At 41.1% G+C, this 19,167-nt stretch overlaps 1 protein-coding gene across 2 annotated transcripts in view; it reads left to right on the top strand.

Annotated features, from left to right (window-relative positions):
* Window positions 1-19,167, top strand: part of LOC143221881 (CD151 antigen) — a 163,916-nt gene that overhangs the window by 51,231 nt on the left and 93,518 nt on the right. For both annotated transcript variants that reach the window (XM_076447504.1, XM_076447499.1), the window contains exon 2: window positions 746-838. Coding sequence is in view for 1 of the 2 variants with exons in the window: in XM_076447499.1 (XP_076303614.1) it covers window positions 746-838 (93 nt within the window). In the remaining variant the exon portion in view is untranslated. The remainder of the gene's footprint in view (window positions 1-745; window positions 839-19,167) is intronic.

Raw genomic sequence — 19,167 nt, 5'->3', positions numbered from 1 at the left:
TCTCTTCTTCGGTCATTACACATTTTTACGTTAAAAAAACTGGTTCTAAGCACTGTGCAACTTCGTTTGTTCGCACGACGCTGTTCGTAAGAGCAAGTCTTTCGTTTGATTGCATGAACACTCGTGAACCTCTATTATTCGAACTATGTTACGCTATGGCTTAATTTGTACGAACATAGAATTTTATGCGTTTCACACAAGTTTCGCCAATTTCAATCTTATAAGCCATCAGTTTATGTATGTATATCTATTGTATATGTGCGTGTTCCCCCCTTTACAGGATACAAAGAAACCCGTTTCTTTTACAATTCTTTCGTTTATTTTCACCCTGTCGCCTCTCTTATTCCTTTACTCCTACCTTCTCATACTCTCATACTTCCATCCATTTTCTCCCTCTATCATTCACACTTTCCATCCTGCTGTTTCTTTCTCTCTCTATGTAACTTCGCCATTCACACCTCTCCCTCTCGGTGTTCAGCTAATATCTTTTGCAACTTCCCCTGTATCCTTCTTCCCTGCATATTTCCAACACGTGCTCTCATGTGTCTGCTTCGACTATAACCGTTCGATGTTATTAACGTGCATTAATGTGCTTGCACTATAATCTAGTTAATTTCAGCATTAATAAATGGATATTTCAAAAGCACGTTTTGCTATTTATTTTTCCAAGTATTGTCACCCCCGAGGGGTTGAATGGTATGTCGAGCTTGAGATTCGTAATTGACCGATGCATTTTTGGTTTTAGGGGGACGAGCACCAGCATCCGAGTGTTTTCGAAAATTTTAAAGTGGACATGCGTGCCGCGGCTCGACCAGAAGGTGAACACCGATGACGCAGGGTAAGTGTCCAGGTCACGTACCGGCAAAAAGAGGAAACGCCGAGGCGACGAAGAAGAGTCGGGGACGAAAATCGTCGGGCACGCGAGCGCTACCATAAATGGCTTGTGGCGGGCCAAACGAGCACGTTTCTCAAACCATTAGGTGAAAGGCCCCGCGGTCGTCGCGTCTCTTTTTCGCCCTCCCCATCGGCTCGCTCTTCTTTCCTCATTAACTTGATTGCCCGATACCTCTCGCGGTGGTAACAAACCTCTGGTACACTATCTCTCTTCCTCTTTCTCACTTCTGTTTTCTCTCTCTCTCCCTCTCTCTCTCGCACACAATCTCTCTGTCTCTCTCTTGGTTTCTCGTCGCTTCCTGCTTGGTACCGCGGCCCGCGCGTCGAGTGGAACATGAAAAATGGCCCAATTAATTTTTCACCGTCCCCTCCCACGCGACCCTCCCGATTATTGTACCGTTAATTGCTTCCGCGACCCGCCGCTCGAGTGTCATTGTAAATTTTAATTGCGCCATCTCGATGAACGGACCGTTTGCTCGCCGGGGGCGTTCGTAAATGGGAACGGGTTAACGAAACCAACGGAGAACCTAACCCGGGGAGAGATTGACCATTGTGGGCCCTCCGACGTGTGTCCCGGTTCCGCTTCGCCGTTTATGGTCCCGCGATCGGATACATCATGCGCGCGAACCTCCTTAACTCAACTAACGATGCCAAAGCCGGGAATTCCGAAAAATATGAAACTTTGAGGACGTGTAGTGCACATGTCAGTGGCTGCCAGGAAAACCGTCGCATGTCACATACTTTCACTTTCGAGATATTGCCGTTTGAAGTTTCGAAGCGTATGAATTGAATTAGGAGGAAACTTTGAGTATTTTCGTTTTGTTTTCATCTTAATATCTTAATTAGTTAATAGTTTAGGGTGTTTATTACCCTTAAATGAGGAGCTATTTTTCAACCTCCCAAGTTTCCCAAACTTCCCCGAAAGCATTGTTTTGCAGACGATAACAATAAAAATTGTCGTGCGAGCCGCTGGACCGTGCTTATCCTGTTACTAGACCCTTTCAATAAGAAAAAGCGAATGCACCCCGCGATTGCACCGATGCGCCCTCAGTCTGCGAACCTGCAGCCGAACTGCCGACGACAGAGCTTCATAAACAATGCGAAATTGTGCAAATTTTTTCCCATCTGCAATGGACAGAGAGTTTTATCCCCGTTAACAGATTCGCTTTGTATTACGGTCCGCAATCCCGGATAGCGAATCATTCTTTCTGGAGAACCGTTTTTCGCGAAAAACGGAACGGACTACGTGCTTTGAACCACGCAGATTGAACTTCCGGGGCATTGCGAGCCGAGTTCCAGTGGATTTCGTGGTTGAATGTGGAGCATTCACCGATGAAAGTGTACATTGTTGCACGTAAAAATTCGCAACACCAAGAAAACACGAAACAATGAACGTCGAACGAACATATGCACCCGCGTCCGCGGGAGAGCGCGTCGTTATCTACGAAACAGCTACGAAACCACTGCGAGCGAATTTTTTTGCACTCGTTATCATACTTCTGCATTTATTTCGCACCGGATGTGCCGTGCAAAAATTATTCGATTTCGTTTCTCCTCGCAGGTTTTATGTAGATTGCGCTGTAAATTCTTTCCCGCGATTCGATTCGCAGTGTGAATTATTGTAATCGCTGATCCTCGGATGAGCATAATTTCATACAGTTTGTTGCTGGTTTTATTGCGAGAACTTGTTACTGTTGTTTGCAATTCGGCCAGAAAATTTTGATCTCCCATAAAGATTTGCAGCTTAGTATTTTTCTTTACCACTAAAACGCATTGAATGTATTTACACTTTGCGCGGTTCTTATTATAATTAGTATTCTAAATATGTTTAGTCTGGATTCCGTCAATTTGACTGGTTGTGGTCGGTTTAGTGTTAAAAAACAATTTTTATTTTTTTGCTTTCTTTATATTTCAGAAACTTCTCAGAATAAAATATAACTAAATAAATTCTTAATTCTCGATCGGATCTTCGAAATGTTTAATCCATAAGACAAATCGCTTTTACAGCCAAGCTTTTCATTTCGAGATATTCCGATTCAAAGTTTTTCGATATTTAACAGTAGATATGGTTATTTTCTCAAATGAAAAAATGCCTGTATGCAAACATGATGCACCGACGCAGATCAAACATCATTGCAATATTGCGTGTCCATATGTACCGGAAAAATGAATCATCGTTGAAAAACTTGCGGTGAAAAACATGGGTAAGGATCAACAAAATTGTTTAACTGTTACGTAACTTTCAAATAAAAAAAACCTTTTAAAAACCACGCTTATATTAAAATGCACTAAAAAGGAGAAAATAATTTTTTTAGACATTAGTGACTATAAATAAAAGCGTGGAACGCTAAACTATATTGACGTGGTCTTCGTGGGCGCTCCACGCTTTTATTTATAGTGACTAATGTCTAAAAAAATTATTTTCTCCTTTTTAGTGCATTTTAAATATAAGCGTGGTTTTTAAAAAGTTCTTTTTATATATTTTTATTTTCTACTTTTCAGTATTTTTTAAATGGAACGCAAGATACTGGTATGAAATAGTAAGATATAGAAACGCAAGATATATGGAAATACGCGAGATAGAGTGAGGGGATGACACCGAGAGACGACGTGATGTCTCTTGATGGAGTCCAACATTTTCCGAAATGGAACGGAATGAACGAAATACCATCGGGTCAGTGGAGTGGGAGTAGTGTAGTGGAGTAGGGACGCTGGCGCGCGGAGTGGGGATCGCTGAACGCGATGACGTACTACCGAGCGATGCACGGCGAGGTGTGACAGTTAATATTAACATTTTTTTTCTCCTGAACGCATACTTTTTTTTAAAATTTGTTCTTTAATATTGCATTATCATCCAGTTCTGAGCTATGTTTAAAGGTTCAAGTCTCTAGCTCATCGGGAAGTGGTATAAATTCGATTGCAAGATTTGACGCATACAACAACAACTCGGCAAGCTGTGTTAAAAATTCTATAAACGAGTGATCTACACCAGTTACTTCATCAATAGCATGGCGATAGTATCTGATAAAAATTACTTCGGCTCAAAAAAATTTTTTAAAGTTTTAAAAAATGAGTGTACCAGTGTTTCGTTTGTAGGTTTTAAAACGACGGATGTATTGAAATTGGCTACATAAAAATCAATTGAACGTCATGTATTAATGTTTACTCTACGTTACCGTTCAAAATCTATCATTTCACATGGTGCAATCTATCAGATGTATTCAGCACAATCAGCCAGCAAATTTCCAAGCGAGACTATTCGATAACGGGTGTCACAGGATCCGAAAAATTCGGGCGCGAGGGTCGGCGTGCTCGGGGGCCAGCGTTAAATGAAAAATCCTCGTCGGCAGCACACATTTTCTTTTTGCTGGGAGCTTCGGAACCCCGCGCGGAACGGAGCACGGTAAATAATTAAACAGCGTGCGCCGCGATGCGTGTTCCGAGCTAAAAAATTCATCGAGCAAATTGGCGTGCAAGCCGAGCGGAAAACTAATGAAATGGCCCGGGAGCATCGAAACGCGCGCGCGTGTACAATAGCGACAGCAACCGCGACAGGCCATCGGAAGTGGAATCCACGTAATTACGGCCGCGGAATTAGAAAAACGAAAAGAAAACGATTGTTTCCCTGTGACTCAGGGATGAATTGTGCGACGCGGAAACCGTGGACGCGTTCTTGAGACGCGGTTTCTGTCCCCGTGGCCGGTCTGACGCGCTCGGTTTAGAATTTAAACGGGCCGAACAACCGGGAAATATACCGCGGATGGGTTTATTGTTTCCAACCCAGGCGGGAAAAATACGCGCGACGAGCAAAGGGCGGCGTTACGCGAGAGGAATTCATCAGAGCACAAGAGTCCCCGGCTCTAGCGCCCTTTGTTTCCCAGAAACTGTCCCTCTTGAAAAACCGCCACCTTCGTTGCGACCTCAGAACGTAATAAAACGACTACCTTCGCTTCCTCTTTCTTCCTTCCTTACACCTCGACCCCGCTATTCTTCATTCTTCCTCACTCTTTCGCGTTTTCAACTTCTCTCATTCTCCCTTCGTATCTACCCTGGTTTGTGACTTTTCCCTTTCTCTCGAATGTTTCGCGCGCATTCTTCCCTTCCTCTCGCTGTGCGTCCAATTTTCTCTTGCTACACGGTCCCTCAAGTTCTCTCGTTAGCCCTAGCTTCTTATATTTTTCACTTGTATTTATATTTCTTTGTCGAATCTCGTCTCTTCATCTTGGGCTTTGCTGCAACATTTTCTTTCCCTACCTTACTGTTCAGCTTGTCAATTTTATCTTCAAGTTTGAACTGTATTGTATCCTTTTTATTGTTTCATCGGCGCCTGAAGAGGTTCAGAGTGTCTTACTGTACTCATTTCTTCTTCTTTTTTATTTTCCTCTGTTTGTTCTACTGTCTTCAATTTTCCTCCTTATGTTTTCTCCTGTTGTTCCTTCGTTCTTAAATTTTTAATTCATTAATTTCTCTATGCAGAAGGAAAAAATTCACTTTACAAACACCCGCAGAAAAGTTTCCGTCCCGCAGCACAATTTCCACAGAAAAAAGATCCGCAAAGCACATAGAGTCCCACGCTACAGAAATAAAAAAGTGTCGCAGAAAAAAGAACAAATTCGGTACATTAACTCGGAATTAAAAACGGGAAAACACTTTCCTCCTTTCTTACATTTTTACATCCTCTCGCTGGTATTCTCTCCTTCTGTTTCGTATTTCTACATTTTACCGAGATTCCCCGTGTTTGCAAAAGGCGAATCCTCTCCAGCGCAAATAAATAAATTCTTACGTCCCGTACAGATAAAACCTCTCTCACATTTTTGCATTTCTCTCTCGCAATTTCTCCCTTTTCATATTTTCCATATAATACAAAAAGCAAATCGGTTCGCGAGCGAATAAACAAATTTCACCTCTTTCCTGCTGTTTTTCTCACTTTTCTCTCTCCCTCTCTCTCTCTCTCTCTCTCTCTCTCTCTCTCTCTCTCTCTCTCTCTCTCTCTCTCTCTCTCTCTCTTGAATCGCGTGCCCATAAATTCTCCTTCGCGTTCGTCACGCAGCAAATTAAATTCGCGGGAGCAAGATGAGGCGGAAAAGCCTCGGCAAATTTCCGGAGCGGACATGCGCGGCGTGTCGAGGAATTTTTTCAATTTCCCAGTGATTTTTTTGTCCTGTTCTAAAATTCCATTTACCAGCAACGAGGCGTTGCAGGATTGCGTGTTTCCGCGTGCGCGTGCGCTTGTACATATATCTCTACTACCTCGCGCGTAATTCGGACTTCAATTCTGCGTCGCTGTTTTTCGTTTTTCCACCCTCTTTTCCGGTTTTCACCTCGCATCCACTGTTCATCGTGAATAACGCATTCTCCCGTGAAATTTTCACCTGTAACATTCCGTTGGCTGTCTTTCCGACGCGGCCTGACACAAGCGTTTTATGATCGCGCGAAACGATTTTCGCGATCGCATTCTGACGCGGAACTAGTGGATGCATTCGTTCGTTCTTTGCTCACTGCGATTACTCCTTTTGTTTTCACGTGAACTCGCGCTTCGAGCATTATTCACGATACTTAATTATTTTCAACGACGACAGGATGCTCGAACTGATTGTTCGTACTCAAACAGAATTGTTGACAGACGAAATTGTTGTTGATATGAGCCGTTTATTTTGAAAGTGGCCTAAGTCCATTTTCGAGAAAAATCAAGCTAGCAATTTTAATATTTACATTTGTACGTTATCTTTTCATTCTGAAGCAAATTGTAACTAAGATATTTAAAATCACAAAGATTTTGTAAAAAGAAAATTAGCTGCTTGATAGAATGATACAAATTTTTATGTTGAAAGTGGCCTGAGTCCATTTGTCAGACGTCTTATTGTTGGTATCAGGACATTCGTTTCTACCGAATGACAGAGATTTTGGCGTCGTAGAAATGTCATTAAAGAAAAATAATTTACTGTTTGTCCCCCGAGATTATTATAATGTTATCAAGATGTGCCGGAGAGGTAAAAACTGTATTTTAAATGAAATGAAACGCGAGGATTTCATATCAACAAGATTTTTAGAATGCAATTTTTAAAAGAGTAAAGAATTCTAATGGAGAAACAATAAATTGATTAAAAATATGCTGGATGCGTTTTTTAAGAAATGAATTATATAAAATTTTCTATAAGATATCAATGGATGAGAATGCAGAGTTTAAAATCCTGAATTTATTACCACGTCAAGGTAGACCAAGAAAATTCGAAAATATTGTATTGACACCACTTTGTAAAAATATAAGACAAATTACAACATCGAAATACAAGTACAAATCCCTCCCGCATACACAAAATGTAAATTGTTATGTAATTTATATAGTTAGAAGATTTCCTGAATTGCATAAATGGTGTTTTTCAAGTTTTGTAATGAAATATCAAATAAATCACATAGAGTAAATATGAATGTTTAGAAAAATACATTTATGGATAGATGACACACGAATGAGCGAATGGAAATTTTTTTTAAATTTAATAACAGTTTTTAACCGACAAAAACCGACTGTCCATTAAAATGGCGATCAGGAAGCAGAGCAAGCGGAATAAAATCTGCTCGCGTGACGCTTCGTTATCAGGAAAATCAGATTTGTCAACTCACCCACCAGCCGGACGCGTTTCGAATTATCTGTCTGTCTATCGCTCACTGTTTCTACTTGTAATGGATATAAATCACTGCGAACTGCCTGTTTCCAATCAAACAGCTTTGTGGTAATTAATTCGAATTATGTTATACTCGTGAGATATTATCATTATTGATTGATGTTAGCGCTGTAAAGAGTGCCGGTAATGAACAATATTGCTTGTCAAATGGTACTCGAATGCGATTGTACTTTGTAATTAGGTTGTTTTTCGTATGTGCTAGTGGAATTAAATTCGATCTAACGGTTGTATTAATTGCAAGACACTTGGAATACTACGATTCAATTCGTTATGCCTTTAATCCGATTAGGCGTTCGCTGAATATCCTGTTTCAAGACTCGTCTTCGCAGTTCGTCTTCAACTTCGCGTCTTATGTAACGAATTTCCGAGTTTACTCGTACTCCTCGCGTTGCACGCTGAACACAATGATCTAGGTGTATGCTAGGCGTCGGCAACTTCTTCCCCGCTGTCGCTTACGTTTCCCACTAGAGTAAAAGCGCGTTTACTGTCAAACAGCCGTGCTCTGCATGGACAGCGACCGTTTAGGGACACTATTTTTTTATGACTGCGTCTACCGCGCCGACCGCGTCGAGATTTCAATCGAGAGCCGAACATAGAGAAGGACAGAATGAATACGGATCGCATGGGCGAAGCGTGTCGCCGTCGCCGGCACAGTTTAAAGGCCCGCGTGTGTTCTCACAATGTAATATGCCAGTTAAAAATACTCTCCTCATTACATATTTTAGTATGGGACTTTCACTGACTTATTTCTGGCATTTTTCTTATGCAAATGACACCAAACACGATATAATTTCAACTGTATTTTGTGGTTTAATCGACGATGACAGTTTCGAACGCAACGAAGAACAGCGTATGGCCGGCAGTGGAATGGGTATAGACACTTGACAGTCATCGCACAGGCGACCCCTGACAGTAAACGCGCTTTTACTGTACCAGTGTACCGGTTCCCCCACTATCAACTATTTCATATTGCGTTAGCACTAACCTACCGAGCCTTAAAAGTAATTGGTACCTACACACACACACACGCGCGCGCGCGCGCACGCACACACACATGTTCCCTTATAAAAATGACAAGATTGATTTTATTTAGACTTTGTGCAGCTCCTATTGTGATATGTGCTTCACTGAAGATATCTATAGAATCATTATTTATGAAATTATTTTTATTATATCAATAATCGTAAAATAAAAAATCTGTAACCGGTTATTTTGACCAAGGGTGATTCTGGGAACTGGGACAAGTTACTGATCTCTTTCAAGTAAAAATCGAAAAAAAATGGTAGAGGAAAAAATCGTATGTCATAATACGTCTACAACTTCCTGTGACCTCATTTTTTATTTGGATGCACCGGTGCACCCGCTAGGTGCAATTGCACTTTATTCTTTAATGCAACGCAATTTTCTTGTCAAACCAATTGATCTCTTTTATTATCTTACGTATAAATATCTTCACGAGTTATTTGACATTTTGTGTCAGAGAAACGTACTTTACTACAAGAAGTATCCGAACTCTCGATATGAATTGTAGGAACTAATGCCGTGATTACTTTGACACAAAATCTGAAACAATTAATCGAAAAATTAAATTCTTTTGAGCCTAGCTAATCCTCCAATAGCCGAATGATAAAATAAAAATAGATTGGAAGACGTTGCCGCTCAGCCGACGAGTTAATTTGTCTTCGAAGTGATGGATGAAATTGCTTCTCTTTTGAGGAGCGCGATCGTGTTCTCGTTCGCCGTGTGCTAATTAGATTTCGTTTCGTAGGCGAGGTTCGATTTTGACTGGGGATCGATCGTTGGTTATTACTCTATTTCCACGGGTAAACGTTACCCTTGGTCGAAAATCTGATTAACGTGCCGGAGCGTCGTGTTTCGTTGACCGCTTCACCTGGCCGCGTTTCGAAAGCAATCGAATGCCCCGATCCCCGTGCATGATCCTGCCGCCGTCTGAAAGCCGATCGACAATCACAGCACGTCAACAGTGCTTTGACACGCGGCTCAATCTCGGTTTAGGCCAACACGGTTGACAAACGTACCTGAATCGATGTATCCGGCGCGGCGCGGAGATCAATGCGACGCGATGCGTCTCGTTCTCTGGATCCGCTGGACTCCATATTCCCACCATATCGAGATCACTCTCGTGCAATCTCTATTACATTTACCGAAATTATGTTGCTCACGTTCCGTGAAATAAGTGTCGATCTACCGAAAGCTTCATCAAAGCTGAAAAAGTAGTTCAACACTCCGATTCTCTAGAAATTGTCAATATTTGAACCACAATAATTTCATTGAAAAAAAATTAATATAATTAATTTGGACTCGTTTTAAAGCTCGGAGCCTCTACTTTCGCAGACCATCGTTAACTTTTTCTAGGGTATTTGTGCGAAAATAGAGGATTGAAACTTTAAAATGAGACTAGGTCCATTGTTCTTACCATTTTTCTTAACAAAATGATCACAGTTCAAATATCGATAATTTCTTGAGAATAGGAAATTTAATGCTCAAATACTTTTTGTATTAAGGGTGTTGAGACCCAATCATGTTTTAAAGCAGACGGAAATCGCATGGTTTAATGTACTAAGAAACTCGAAGGATTAATTAGTTTAAATTCTTCAGTCTATTCGAAACGTTTTACAGTACTTAAATTCGGAAAATGAGTGAATTAACAGAAATTAAAAGTAGAAAGATAATTGTTTATTGGACCGACAGTTCCGTTATATTCTAAAGAACATTGAGATCTTGTAGGAACGTTCCTAACAGTTTACTGCGCGGAAATATGGAACGTCAACGTTGTTGTAAATACGAGAAACTCGCAATCTAATTGTTGTGAAGTACCAAAGAAAGTTGGTGGAGTGGGAATAATCTGTTTCCGTGGTAAACAATATTTGCGCAGCATCCCGGTAACAATGTAGAATTCGCTGCAGATCGGTCAAAGGATGTACGAGTTAACAAGGTGCATAGAGATAGTCATTGTATCAGTGCTGTTACAGACGGACGTTGTAACGGGGATGCTGCAGACAAAGATTGTAACAGGGGATGTTGCAGACAGACGTTCTAATAAGGAAATTCTATTTCATATACCTCCGCAGATTGTCCTGCACTTAATCGTTATACGAATTGGCCAGAGATGAATGTAACACCAATATTACATATCGGCCATTGTACTGTATTAAATACGTTGTTAGACTAACAACAATTTCAACACAATCGAATCTAGACCAAACACGTTCGTTCTAAACTCTTGTATTAAATTACAAATCAAATTATATCTCTTAAAATGTTCAAACAGAAAACCAAATTTTCTAAAGCCTAGCACATTGTCAAATATATGATTATATGCTGTTTGGATAACTTTTACTAATTTAAACGTTAATTGCATGTCCAAAACTATTATTTACCATAACTTCTTTATTTATTATTTTTTAAAAGTTACATTAGCACAATAGAGAAAATCAAAAAAACTGAAAAGTAGGGGGCCACTCAAAAACCCTTTTTCCTCAATTTTTTGTGTTCTTTTTTGTATTATCGTTTTAATATTCGAGCACAATGTAGCACAAACGTAGCACAAACTTGGCAGAACTCAGCACAACTGTGGAAATGATTTAGTTCTACAAGTGGGAGCTAACTTTTAGGAGGCCACTGGAAAGCCTCTCAGGTTTCCGAACACGCTTGAATTTCGACTGAAACCAGCTGTTTCTCCACTCGAATCTCGAACAGAATCGATCAGACTCCATGGAAGCTATCCGGAATCACCGTCGGAAATTTCTCCGTGACAAGAAGCCGGTTTTCCATTTCTATTCCTTGAACTAGCAAAGAGAGTTCAACGTGCAGAGACTTCCCTATGATCAAATGGAGATTCATCCCCCTTTAAGAAAAGGCTGAGCGATGGAACGCCGTTTAAAGTTTATACGGACAGCCACGGTGTTTTACGCCCGCTAAACAAAAGCCCTGACTCGCGGTGAAGACAAAAGCTCGAAACTTCTACCCCCCGCTGCTCTCCCGTCGTCGGCCCGACATCTAAAGCTTCGGTTCTTCGTTGAACAAGAACAAGGAAAACAAAGAGAGAAAGCAAATAAAAGGAGGGAATAATAGAGGAGGAGGAGCCAAGAGAAGCGTCAAGAAAGCACGGCGAACTTTTCTAGTCCTTTTCTGCGGGAAGTTTTCGTTTCTGAAACACGGTGTTCCGACTCGACCCGTCGATTTTCCAGTTTGCGATTGGTAAACGTAAATGGTTCCGGGAACTGTGAATGAGGCGATAGTTCAACGAGTTGATAGTTGTTAGGCAAGTTCTCCGTTAAATAAGCCGCCGTTTCAGCATGCGAAACTTCGCTTTTCATGGTTGCGGGGTGCTTATCTGCCGTTAATTGTGACAAGCCTGGAAATAGCACATTTCTTCGTCATTGAAGTACGAGGAGTGGACATTTTCTAACATAATCGAGGCGGTGCGACGATTTCCATAGTTGTTTCTGAAATAGAAATTTCTATGCAAGGAAATATGCAGATGACTGGGTCTGGTTAGGTCTGAGCTAGTGATTGAATCAATGTGGATCCTCATTCTTGTTAGAATATTGTTTTATACATTTTAAATGATATTTATAAAATAAGAACAAGTACATGCTCAAGAATTTTCATAGATGTTTCCAAAATAGCAGATTGTCTTCAATGAAATGTGGACTTGACTAGGTGAAAACGTCAACATTTGATTATAACAGCGACGAAGAAGTAAAAATTTTTAAGGGTCAAGAGAGACTCGAACAATACAGCAAAAATAAAATGTATATGGTATAACATGCTAGGAAAACTACAGTAATATTTCTTTCTTATTCGAATCACTTCATCGAAGCTTAAGAAAAACATCTCGCAATATAAACATTTCTACAAATCTATTGTATATAAATTATGAAAATGAAAGTATTGATGTCTTTCATTTTTTTTTACATGTCCAAATAATTACTTTGAAAGCGCATTGCTGATTGGTTAATCACTCCAGCTCACTATTAGAAACCTTTCGATTACAAATTTTAGACTAATTTCTTCACAAACAATCATGAAAAATCGCTCGGGTGCGTAATAAACCGGGAGCAGGGCGCGAATTCAATAACTTTTGTCACGTCTGGAAAGTCTTTGACGCTTGCACCGGTGCATCGTCGGTGCATCGCCTGCAGTGGAAAGCCAACGGGTGCAAGCGGTGTCAAAGCTCGCGGAGGATGTTTACCGCGAGCTGAAGCCCGAGAGAGAAAGAGAGAGAGAGAGAACAGGATTGGCCGCGGGTTTATTGAAGACGATGAGAGTTCGGATCGTCTTCAAAGAAACGCGATAAACGATCGTGGAGCGGTATTACCTGGAAAATTCTGCGATATTCTTTCTTACCTGTGTCATGGCTTCTCTCCAGAACTCGGTGAGAAAGATATTGGAGCTATGGCTCTCTGATATAGAGAGAAAGAGAGATAGAGAAGGAGGGGGGGGGGAGTGAAAGAAAGAGAGGAAAAGTTGGCGACGGCCAATTAAAAAGTTGGTAAGCCGAGGAGAAACTTTAAACGGTGAACGACAACGGCGATCGCTGGGAAACCAACTCGCGCCGCGAACTTCCTAATTGGAAGTAAACAAATGGAATGACCAGAGAGGAAGAGAGAGAGAGAGAGAGTTCTCTCGTCGTGGTCCGAGCTAGACCTTCTTCCCTCTGCGGCGTCCTGCGGCAACAGTTTTCCGAGGGTCGGAAGAGGAATTCTACGAGTAATTAAGCACTTGCCACCAGTCTTTCAGCCTGCACTGGGTAAACAGGACCGACAAGATGGCTGCTCTAGATCTCGCCTAAGTGTCCGACAAGGTGCCACGAGTTTCTTCAATGGCCGTCAATGTCGATAGGAATCGAACTGAGCAGTCGTTGCAAAAAGAAATACATGAGAAAATATCGCATTGCTAGACTGCGGTTTTTATGCAGTTCTAACAAAAATGAATAGATGTGATTTAGAACGGTGAAAACATTGGAAGTATGTAAAAATTCTATTACATTATTTTCAAGTAAAGATATAAAAAAAGATTTAGTAAATACCTATTCCTCTTCAGTTCGTTGCAATTCGAGTAGAAAAATTTTATTTTTCAATGATACATTTGCAATGACTATTACAACCCCATAGCTTGCCTCCCCCTGAATTCATTGAGAACATCATTTGCAAACAAACTACTTGCAGTCACTTCTAAAAATTGTTAAAAAATGTGACAAGTATGTGGAGATAAGTCAAGTAAAGAACACCCACGTTGTCTACTAAGTTGCGAATCGTCCCGTTGCGTGAGTTCCGCGACCCTAGCTCGCGGTTTCCGGTTTCCCGGAGACTTACGCGTTCTCAAGGGCTTCTTTCGCGACGAAACGGTGCAGCAGACGGCTGTAAAGCTTTTCTGAACATGGTGAATGGCGCATTATCGCGTCGGCCGCGTAATAAGCCGTCGCCGGGCCGCGAATTCAATAACCGTTGCGGCCGCGAGCATGCAAAAGCGTCGCTGTCGGTACGCGGCGGGTTTTCCAATGTCGTCGTCTGCGCGGAAACCGCGTCGGACCGCGTCAAAGCGAGTTGAGGATGTTTACCGCGAGCTGAAGCAAGAGTGCCGGCGTTTTTCTCCAAGCTGGAAGCTTCTTTTTCAACGACGATGCACCCTGACGGACTCGGGCTCAAAAGCTTGGAAAGATGTGAGCAACCTAGCCGAAATTGCAAATCTGATAACCTGGGCCACTGACTCAACCCATGGTTTTCATCAACTTTGTTTTGTTGATGCGGCGACTGCTCATTCAACGAGTGAATTTGTTGGCATTAACAGACTAATTTTACTATTTGTAGACATTGTTCCATAAATTGTAGAGAACTCCAATATAAACCACCTATTTTTAAGCGAATTATTTTGTCCCAATGCTATTCACACGATAATGACAAGTGTTACACGTTTTATGCAGACGTGCTTAAAAAATGTTTACTTAAAAAAACCAGTTCAACACACAGTTTATAGAATTCAATCCTAATCAGGGACCAAAAATAACAGTTATTCTAAAATTTTCTACGATTAAAATTATTAATAAAAAGTTGATTATTATTGAAATTTAAGAAATGTACACAAGATATAAAGAAAAAAGTTTGAGATCAAAATAATTTAAAAAATTCTATTTTTATACTTTTTGGTTACAAATAATAGTTATATTAGCGTTAAAAAAATTGGTTCCTCCTCGATAGCTACAATATTATCGATGAAGAACAACTATTTCGATGGCTCAAAGCAGTTATCGATGAGAGAAATTTATTTCGATCGGTCATAACATGTTATCAATGAGAGAAATTTATTTCAATCCCTCATAACAGTTATCGATGATCGTATTTCTTTTCACTTGTTCATAATAATTATTGATGAGAAAATTAATTTCGGTTGCTTATTTAATTATTGAATTGTCTACTCTTTTCTATGACTTTTTTTCTTTTTGGTTATGACAGTTATGGTCCCTGATCCTAATGCATCCTCAAAAACGGCTCGAGATTTAATCGGTTATAAATAAATATTTCCGTGTGAACGTATTGGAAGATTTTTTAATCGCAAATGGGACCGAAAAAGAAGCCGTGGAATAACAGCACGGAACCGCAAAGAAATTCCGCGCGGCACTCCGGTGGCCATTTTTCTTGTTTGCGAGGAATCCCGTCATCCGCACGGATCTCCAAGTCAATTCGAAGGCGGCGGTCCGAGCGGGGGTGTCAACGTAACTGGAAACTATTACAAGGATGACGACGGTCGATGGCTCGCGGCTGAAAGAAGGTGCTCTCTCCTCTTCGCTGCTGTTTCTCTTCTCCTCTCCTCGCCTCTCGCCGCAGCATCGAGCATTTGCTCTTTTTGCCGGCGTGGCGATCCTCGGGGCTCATCTGTCACGGGGCGTACGCGAGGTTTGTCGTTTCTTCTCGCTGCCGCGAGTCGAACAAATTGTACCTGACAGCCGGGACACGGCCGGTGAGTAATGGCCCGCGGAGGGGTGGGTGGCAGCACTCTCCACCCCCTGTTGTTGCGCGTCGAAAGTCACCATGCAAGATCCCTCTTCTCTCTGTTTACGCCGCGCCTGTCGTTCCACGCCTCTTCGATGAAGGTACACCCCCGTGCAGAAGTGTCCAGATCCCTTGCGCGTCTGTGGATTTTCTATGAATGCCCATTCTCTGGTGAGCAATTGGTCCTCCGGTTCTTTTGCCAAGGGGGTTCCTTCCTCGTCGAAATTGTCTCTGCTCTCTGTTTACGCCGTAGCCGATGTTCCACGCCTCTTCGATGAAGGCACACCCCCCTCCCCTCCGTGCAGAAATGTCCAGGTAACTTCTGCACTTGTGAATTTTATGAGAATAACAATAAGTATATTGCGGATCTTTATGCAAAATAATAATTGTCCAAGTCAATCTCAAGAAGCCGAAAGTTAAATAAAAATGTATTTTCTCATTTAATCGTCTTAAAAAGTCCAGAATAATGTAAAATCACCGTTGAACTCTTCCACTGTCTTTTTACTTTTGCAATTTTCTCTTCATTTTTGTCATGAATGTTATCACAGTCTAGTGATAAGCGGTTGATCCTCTGCTTCTGTTGGAAAAAAGGTTCCTCCTTCGTTGCTGTGCTTCTTCAAAAATGTACAACTCCCGGGAGAAAGTATTCGAGCACATTTAAAAATCGTTTTCTTAGGATTGAATCAAATGAGTCGAGACTTTTCGACATGTTGAAAGAATTAGTTTACTAAATAAGAAGGAAGTTACTGCAAATGCCTTCAAGAATCACTCCTGTTAAGGAAACACAACATTTTTGGGACACCCTGCATGCACATCTTTCTACTGTGTTAAAATAGTATCGGTTCCAATAAAAGCTCTCTATAATAACAAACTGAAAATAGTGTTACCCCAGCCATTGTGTGTAACGAAAGATCGAAGAGAATCGCCGATGGAACAAGCGAAATAAACGTTACAGCGCTGTCACCGGATCTCGAGTGTCATTCGCAGTGAGCGAGGTGCTTTCGAGTGCAGTGTCGAGCTCAAAAGGATCAAAATCACCGGGATTTTCGTTTCAATATCGAAGCGCTCGTTCGACGGGATCTAATGAAAAGCAATAAAGCGGGGCGAGGTGCCTGCAAGCCGTTCTCCCGTAGGTGACGAGGCGAGGCGTCAAAGGAAACGTCGTCGATCGACCAGAAATAAGAAGTCCCCCGTTGCCTGATGTTCGTCGATGAAGCAACTTCCCTTCATCGGCAACAAGGAAATTATACTTTCACGGGAGAAAAACAAGGCCAGATAGACGGTGGTAGGAAACATCGTGTAGCTACGTAAATATACGTCCAATGGAGTGGTTCGTACCGTTTATTTCCAATTTCGAGGATATTGTCGACAAACAGCCTGGAAGATCAGGGTTTCAAAGGAAACAAAAGACTCCGGTGCACTCGTGTTCTTCGTTAAACCTCCAGCGTGTTCTCGATGCAACTCTTCGCGACCTGCTGTATTCGATCGGCTTTCAAAGAAAATACTAATCGCGAATTATTCCTCGTGACTTCAACCTTCTTTCTGTGTATAGGGTGCAAATGCACCCTAAGCTGACAAAAACGAAAATAAAAAGTTTACAAATGGAAAATCTGTAACGATTGCACACGTCATGGAATTATTTTCAAACTTGACTGACATACTCTTCGCACTATCTTTTCGCTATAGACATCATATTATGTCAAGCTCTTCAACAATTATGTTTCATTGAAATTTTCTTAAATGCTCCTAAGAGTACATTTTTCGTACGTATGTTATACGCTTACACCAAATCTACTGCAAATATCATATACGCCATCGAATTAATCCGAAACTTTACTAACACACTCTGAGAACCCTCCTCTTGCTCTAGACATCGCATTAATTCACCCTCTTCATCTCAACAAAAAGATTTTCCCCGTCAAAATGTCCCCGACACATTCAGCTTCAGAAATCTCGACATTATTTGTCTACGGCATGTAATCGTCCATTCAACTACAAGCAAGGTACTTATCAGATTCTGCGGAACCACAAAGCGTAGAATCTAAAGCGTAGAACCTGCAGTATACAGATCCCAACCAGAATACAGGAGATTGAAATTCCACTTGTGAAACTATCGAAAGAGGCACTGTATCGCGACGACCGTGAACGGGGGAGGCTTGAAAAGGAGCTGGTAGGGAGTTTGACCCACTCGGGAGCCAAAGGGATAAAGGTCTCGGATCTCCCTGGACGAGCCGGAATAAACGGTAAGAAAATAATCCCCTCGATTCTGAACGGAATGCCGAGCCGGCCTCCTTCCTGCTTCAGAACCCTTACACCTCGGTATTCATCAGCCTCGCCGCGGAAGAGGATCACCACGCTGCACGTGGATATACATTCATTCATTCGACTGGGAACGGTTCCTGGCCCTCCCCCCTTTACGTTTCGTTTTCCATTTCGTCTCAATTCTATTCGCCTGGTCGCTGAACGACCGTGTCTAGCAGCGTCGTATAACAACTTAGGGGATTTTCGCGCAACAGCTCCAAAGCAAGCAATTTTTGTGAATTTTTCTTTGAAGAACCATTAACAATATGGAAACGAACTTGAATACATTCTCAACCCTTATGCCGATGACCAACATTTTCGACGATACTCGACAATGCACTTCATAGTTTCACGGCAAAAGCATAGTAATCTGCGCTAGTTTGGCTATTCAACAAAGATATTGAAGAAGAAAATAAACAATTTAATGATTTCGGCGTCACAGGTTCGATCAAATATTACTCACAAGCAATTTTGCAATTTAAATTGTTCTCAACATTTCGATCCAAATGTGGACCATTTTCAAGAGAAAATTTGCGTCTGTAAAATACTGTAAACTATAATAATTGTTTAACAAAACCGGGTAATACCAATAAAACTTTGACATACTTGCTATGTGTAAACGAATTATATAAATTCACTGATGGAACTTTTAAGAAAACTGATTAACACCATGCCCGTAGACGTTAAACTGAAGCCATGTGGCCGTTAAGGATGAACCAACGTAAGAACAAAGGAACGACGTATATCGACGATAGCCAATCGGAACATAGAGATCGATAAGTTCTCAAATTAATATTTGGCGGCAATTATGAATCGAAGCTCGTCCACTATAGCCACTTCACACGTGCTTGTATACCATGTAGATGCTATGGTAAATTAATAATTGACATTCAAAATATTTGAACCAAAAATTATATTGAAGAAGTTTCGAAAAGAAATTGAAAGTGGGTACCCGGTGATTGAACAAACGTTTAGACAGTTGCTCATTAATTTTTTTCTAATTTCTAAGACATTTTATCTGAACTCATTGATCTCACTCATGGACCGTATCGAGAGAGTTTGTCAAAGTAATACATCGAAATATTCCATCAGTGTTTAATTACAGCCAAAAATGTCTTCTTTGAAATGGGACATATTTTATTCGATAAACTCTCCGTACTTCCTTTTATTTTGAAAAAGAAAGACTTGAACACTTTGTACGAATTATTTTGTAAGATTTGTACGGATTTGTTAGGCATCCGGATACTTATGGACGCGAGTGTACAGATACATAG

This window comes from Lasioglossum baleicum, chromosome 3, assembly GCF_051020765.1.
Source record: "Lasioglossum baleicum chromosome 3, iyLasBale1, whole genome shotgun sequence".
Taxonomy (NCBI): Eukaryota; Metazoa; Arthropoda; class Insecta; order Hymenoptera; family Halictidae; genus Lasioglossum; species Lasioglossum baleicum.
This window is presented reverse-complemented; position numbering and strand designations above follow the sequence as displayed.